The sequence below is a fragment of the Vigna umbellata genome, chromosome 1 (assembly GCF_029865625.1).
Source record: "Vigna umbellata cultivar VRB3 chromosome 1, Vumbellata_1.0, whole genome shotgun sequence".
Taxonomy (NCBI): domain Eukaryota; kingdom Viridiplantae; phylum Streptophyta; class Magnoliopsida; order Fabales; family Fabaceae; genus Vigna; species Vigna umbellata.
The window spans coordinates 46012709-46019482 of record NC_142165.1 but is presented as its reverse complement, the minus strand read 5'-3'; the positions used below and the strand labels follow the sequence as shown (position 1 = coordinate 46019482).

The following is a 6774-nucleotide window of genomic DNA, read 5'->3' as shown; positions in this document are numbered from 1 at the left end:
CCCTCGTCACCACCAAACTGCAAAAAGAGAAAAAGAAAAAAATGTTCGTTTATGAAAATTATGAAAATCATTAATATAGAAAGAGAAAAAAAGTTGAATGTTGTAGAAAGAACAAATGAGAGAGAAGAAAAAAAGTCAAATTTTATAGCTACGTCAAAACGAACTTAACTCCGTTTATGCTAATTTAACGGAGGGGACTTTATTTATACAATTTTTACAACTTTGAGACTCAATAGATTCAATTTTAAAATTGGAAACTAAACAGAAATTCACCTCTTAACATGAGAATGAAGTAAGCATTTAAGCCAAAATAATACTTTCTTTATAAAATCTTTCTACCCTCTCTCTAAATCTTCTGATTCATAGTTCATCAATTTGAAGATAAAAGGATGTTTGAGTGATCACTAGGGTGAGGTCTTCAAGATTGTCGGATAAGTTATTGCAAAAGAGTAATTTAGTTTATGCTCTTTTCTTTAGTTTGTGTGCATTTCCATACATGTGAGTTGTGACCTCTTGCATGTGTCATTTGAGTTCTGTATAGTACTCTTTGTTGATTAGTGGTACTAACAGTGTGTTCTGATAATGTTTTTCTTGTTTGTAGAAGCAGATAGAATTCCTTAAGCTAAGGGAGTTGTTCTAGGTTCCTTAGAGTAGTTTGAGCTTCTAACAGGTAAGATAAGCTAACCAACACATTTTTAAGTCATTGATACATTTATAGTATGTGATGCATGTTGAGTTTGATCTAAATGTGTAATTGGTATGGAAATTCTGTTTGGATAACTTGTTGAGTGTAACTGGTTTTTTGTTTTATGAAATTGATGAAATTTTTGTTTGGAAATGGGTTAAAATTGTGTGCTAAAGTTTGTTTGTTCAATATGATTGTGTGTTGTTGAATTGATTGGTTTGGTGTTGAGTTGATAAACTAAGTCTATGGTAATTTGAGCAAATTGATATTCGATCGAACATTAAAACTTATTTTTGGACCAATCATTAAGTTAGGAATATCAATTTGGTCATTTGAATAGGCTTTTAGTTCATCATATCAAAGTTGTGTTGTTGCAGTTTTTTGGTATAGCGTTCAACACCAGTTTCCCCCATTGAGCGACCAAAATGCGAATAATTTGGCACTAAGCGATGACATGATATCGTTGAGCATTAGTGACCACTACACATCTGAGGCTATTTTCACTCTTTTCGTTGATCAACGAGTAGGGATCGCTAAGTGAGAGCTTTGGCACTGAGTGCTCTCTCTTGCAAAAGCTTTTGTGTTGAGCCTTAATCTGAGCGCTAGTGTGTTTGTTATGTGATTTTTTTTATCTTTGCTTATTTGAAGGGGTTTTCTATGAATGCCATGTATGCTTAATGTGAAATGTATGACTCCTTATGATTTGTATCATGACTATATGAAAGTACTAAGTATATTGTGAAAGAAATTTCAATGAGAAGTTTCTTGTGTGGTTTCAAGTTGTGTATGCATTGATGTAAGGATTTTGTATTGGGGTTATCTTAATACTCTAATAACCATCTAATTTCAAGTAGAGAAGGGTAGGATATGTGGTGAGAGAAGCATGAAGTCCTAGTCTAGGTGCTTTACCTAAGCCTAAGTCATTAATGGATGAACATTGTGTGTAGAAAGATAAAACTCATTAGCAATGACTCCACAGAACATTAGAAGCCACCACAAGTGCATAAAATGCTAGAGTTTGACATTCATACATGTATTTGGATGATCAAGTCTAGAGTTGATGATTGTATGTTTTATGATTGTTTGATATACTTGTGTTTAAGTGTTAATATTCATAATGCAGTTATGTTTCTTTGGTAAATTAGCTTACTCTTTTGTATTTGCGGTATATTTATTTGCTTTCTTATTTGTCATGATCACTTCAATGATGTGAGAAGATGATGGTAAAGCAAGTATAGGATGGTGATGTTGCAAGGAACATAGAGTAGGAATTTTGGTTTATGTATATATGTATAGATATATAGATCAACTTTTTGTAAAACTCTAGTTTTACACTTTAGTTTCCAGTGTAATAGAACTCTTAGTAACATAAGATCTTGTACATATATTTTAGTGTTATAGTCATGTTTTTGGATAATTGTAATAATATCTTATATTTTTTCTTGAGGTAACTATTCTTCATATTATATGTTTGATGATTTTTTTGTAGTTAAACACTTATTAAAATAAAATATTACAATATATTGGTAATGAATTTTGTAGATTCAAATAATTGTTACATACAGTTATAAAAATGAATTATCTTTATTAATAGTTATAGACGAAAAAATTATTATTCTTCTTGTTTTACCTAAATATTTTTTTTAAAGTAAGTAATTATTAGAATCTAAACTAATTTAATCATAAGTATTATCTTATTATTAATAATAAATTACATTGTAAAAATAATTAATACTTAAAATTAGAAAATGAAAAGTTAACTGCAAAAGATTACTTCAATAGGACATCCTTATGTTATTCAGTATTAATAAAATGTTGGTAGTAATAAATAAAATTATTGATTCATGTCCTCCAACATGTGATAAATGAAAAAAGAAAAACGAAGTCCTCTTTTTCCACCCCATCAGCCTTTTCCCACTAAACGCATTAGGTAATAAGGCCAAGGTAAGCCCAAAACATATACAGGGAAGGCCTCTTCGACCATTGCCATTGGCACTCCCCAAATCACTATTAAACTCATTTAACTTTTTAAAAAATTATATTTTAACAAAAAATCTAGTGTGTTTCACTCCTCTCACAACAGAATTAAAATAAATTTTAATTATGCATCTCATCAAATATACTTCCTAATGGTGCAATGAACATGTTTTCATCATTATTTAACAAAATGTTGTTAAAGTACTTGTCAAATATTACCCAAATACATATAAAAACATATTTCGCTATATGTTTCCACAGGCTTTATTGAAATGAAAAATGAAAAATAATTTCATTATATTATGAAACACTTTTAAAAACACCAAGTTACATTAAAAAAAAATAGGCATAGTTTATTGACTAAATAGGAAAGATGAAAAAAAAATCTAAAATATTGTAAAACTTGGTTTTAATCAATTCATTTTGACTCTTACTTAATGATAACAAAAAATCATTGAATAATAAAAATACTAAAACCATACACAAATGCAATGAAGCGGTGGAAGATAATATACATTTAAAAACTAATTTCTTTGAAAAATATAAATAACCCAACCTAATTAGAACAATAATATATTGATTTTTGTTCTCTCGTTTCACCCATCGAAATGTTGTATCAATGGTCTAAAGTATCATTAAAACAAAAAATTAGAAAATTTATGTAAAACATATATATCTTTTATTAAACAGTGATCAATGTAATGTGTTAATCAACGATGAGTATTATACTAAAAACTAATAAATCCATTTATATTAATAATAGTAGCAAGAGTAAATGACAAAAAAATTGGATTTTTTTAATTTTACATAAACTTGTTCTTTCTTTAAACTCATTGCATCGTCACAATTTTGATTACATAGTAAAACTATTATAGTAATAAAAATAATAAAAAATGTAAGTATAGTTTGAAAAATATAAGATTGTAATTTGTAACCAACAAGAAGTTTCTCTTATGTTGTGTCAAAGTCAAGCCAACCAACATGAAATTACAAAATGCCAGCACCATTAACTTGAATGGCTATGCACTTGTGAACCATCCCATCATATGCACTTGTCAACTATATCTTAAACAATTCTTAATTTATTAGGCGTAACAAAATAAACTATGAACTTTGATTCATACTTTTCCCAGTACTTTCTTCTTTCCTTATTTAAAGTTAATATGTTATGAAATTTATTTTTCCCTATATTATGAACTTTGAGTGTTATATTTATAGACTTCATCTAATCTAATAAACTCTTATGAGAGGATCATTTTTCATACATTTTATTAAGTATTAGTTATTCTTTATCCCAATTTATACACGAATTTACAAAAAGTTATTGATACTTTGTACTTAAATCTTAAGGCCTACTTACTAAGTAAGCCTATTCAATAAGTCATTTACAAAACCTAATAGAAACTAATGTCTAAAGAGATTCTAACTATTAAGATTTATTGAAAACAAATGTAAAGGATAATACACAAAATTAAATCCAAATTATATAAAAATAAATTAAAAATCTAAAATATTTTAAATTTGTTGTTGACTCCTTCGTACTATTATCACCTATTAAACCAACATAAAACTAAATGAATGAAAATACTTTTAACCAGTTGAATATTTTAAATTTGTTGTTGACTCCTTCGTACTATTATCAACATTAAACCAACATTTTTTTAAATAAGAAAAAACTTTGTTATGAAACAGAGTTGAAGAGATACTAATCCTAATACAAGATATATGTTGGTTTTGAACGAAGTTACATATGTTGGTTTTGAAATTAAGTGAGAAATGAAAGTCCTATGAAACGAAGTGCAAAAAAAGTTATAGAATTGATAAAAAGGTTCCATGATCTGAGTACAGACTCTCTTCAATCTATTACATAATGAAAAAAACTATGATTGATTAAACCTTGGTATGATACACAGCTCCTTCCCCTGCATGAAGGGATCTTGAAAACCTCTTCTTAGTCGGTGTCATTTGGAAGATGTAGAATGATCAGAATGTAGAAAAGAGATAGGGCTGTAGTATGTGGTAAAAGGGCTCTCATGATTGTGTACACCTTCATACGTTGTTATCACATAGCTGGAATCCTCTCTGTCCCTTTCCACCCTTTTCTTCACTGGGCATCCTCCACTTGAACATTTGTAATAGTTCCTACCATCATTAATCAAATCACCCACTTAGCACAAAAACCTCACAATGTCAAGTCTTAGTATAATATTTTTAGCTCTACCATGTGCAATTCTTTAGCTTCGTTATCAGGCACTATACTGTTTCATAGCCTAGGTCAAATTAATGTTCATTTTATCTTAATTTTGTTATCTTGTACTAGGTTTTTTGTCTCTGTTAATCAACACCTTCGTAGGTTTTTACCTTAAATTTGGACTGCTCTTCACGGACTTCTTACCATACTTCCTCCACTTGTATCCATCATCCATGATCTCAAGCTCTGATTTTGTTCTGAATGCCACTCTCGGACCCAACCTTGCTTTGCTTCCACCATTCGCGTTCTTGCACTTTCTGCATAAAATCATTCACCACTAAAACTGTCATGTTATGTAAAAAGTATAATTTCTGTTTACTTGAAAGTATGAGAAGGAAAGAGAGAGAAAAAGACACTTGCATGTTGATGTTGCTGTTCTTAGAGGTTGCACCGGTGGTGAATCCGTGAGTGGTGTCACAGGTTGGTTTTTCCGACGACTCCGTGCTTTGAGATGATAGAGAGTCTCCGTGATGATGATGAAGAAAATCATCGAGAAGGAGGAAATCAGAGAGTGCGATCTCAGGGGATGATGGAGACATGTTATGGAGATGAGTATGAGAAGGGTTTGGGTTTCCAAAGTAGAAGAAATCCATTGCTATAGATGAATGTGTAGTAGTAGTAGTAGTAGTTGAATGCAGGGAATGAGCATTTTATAAGAGTGAGAGTTAAAGTAGAGAATGGTTTTTATATGATTAAAAAATGATATCTAGAAGGATGATAATCATAGTTTTCCATTTCCATGTTATGGTTTTCCAGGAACCACCTTTCTGTACTCTTTCCTAGATGATGCAATGAAGCTTCCTCTATCATCCATGTACACCAATCTCATGTCATTCCATGACGTCACTGTCTAAAGGCCACTATGTTGTTTAATTCTTTTATTTAGTATTCAGCTCTTATCTCTTTAATTCATCCAAATAATAATAATAATTATAATATAAATGGATTTTACCCTAATTATTGATTAATTAATTAATTAATTTTCACTTTGGTCGTGAGGTTTCATTGTCTCATCATTAAATCCAACGTAATTGGCTGGTTAGGTTAATTAACCACGACAGCATGTATAGAAAGTTGTGGGCTTGTGGCGGCTGGAGAAAGATCCTTTCACTGAAAACAACAAAACTGATGATCTTAGATTAATTAACAGAAAAGAAACTACATTTGTATCAACCAAATTATGCTTAGTTCATGATATCGGATGCTTTTAGGTTTAAATGCTTTCAATACAATCAATTAAAGACTTAATTAAATTTTCACTACTTTATAAATTTAAATATTTAATTTTATAGAGTATTTTGTTATTTTTTCAAATAAATCATGAAATTATTATTTTTCTCTTTTCGTTTCTAACTTAATAATTCATTTTCTCGTTTCTTAGTCTTTTCAAACTCCTTCATTTCAGTTTCCAAAAACGAGTTAGAAGAAACTAAAAATAACAAATATTAATTGATTGATGAATTAGAAATAAAAATAAATAAATAAATAAAGTAACAACCACATCGTCTCGTCTCGTGGACAATAAAATTCAAATGATAGAGCATTAGTGAAGACAAAAAATATTTTGAGCATTTAATAAAACAAAACAAAAATTATTAAAAATTCAATTGAGAATACCTTGTAAGATTTTTAAAAGTTAATTAAACCATGAATTAATGCATTTTGTTTTTTCTAATTTTTGTTTTAAAATATTGTTTTGGTGCTTATATTAGCATAACCTGATTCTTTAGATCTAGGTACTGTTATTTCTCAATGTAAAAATATAATCTCCCACAATCCAAATTATTTCGATAAGATAGTATTAAAAAGTGGATTTAAGCCTAACTCAATCTCATAAAACCGGCTTGTAAGTGAGATTTAC

The 6774-nt window shown here is 29.4% G+C and overlaps 1 protein-coding gene across 1 annotated transcript; it reads right to left on the bottom strand.

Moving 5' to 3' along the window:
* Positions 1-4460: 4460 nt before the first annotated feature.
* On the bottom strand, positions 4461-5573 carry WRKY59 (WRKY DNA-binding protein 59). The gene is made up of 3 exons (XM_088111163.1): positions 5270-5573; positions 5024-5166; positions 4461-4804 (listed from the first exon to the last, which is right to left on the bottom strand). The coding sequence occupies exons 1-3, from the start codon at positions 5504-5506 to the stop codon at positions 4624-4626; spliced, it is 561 nt and encodes a 186-aa protein (XP_087967289.1). The 5' UTR covers positions 5507-5573; the 3' UTR covers positions 4461-4623.
* Between the last annotated feature and the right edge of the window lie 1201 nt (positions 5574-6774).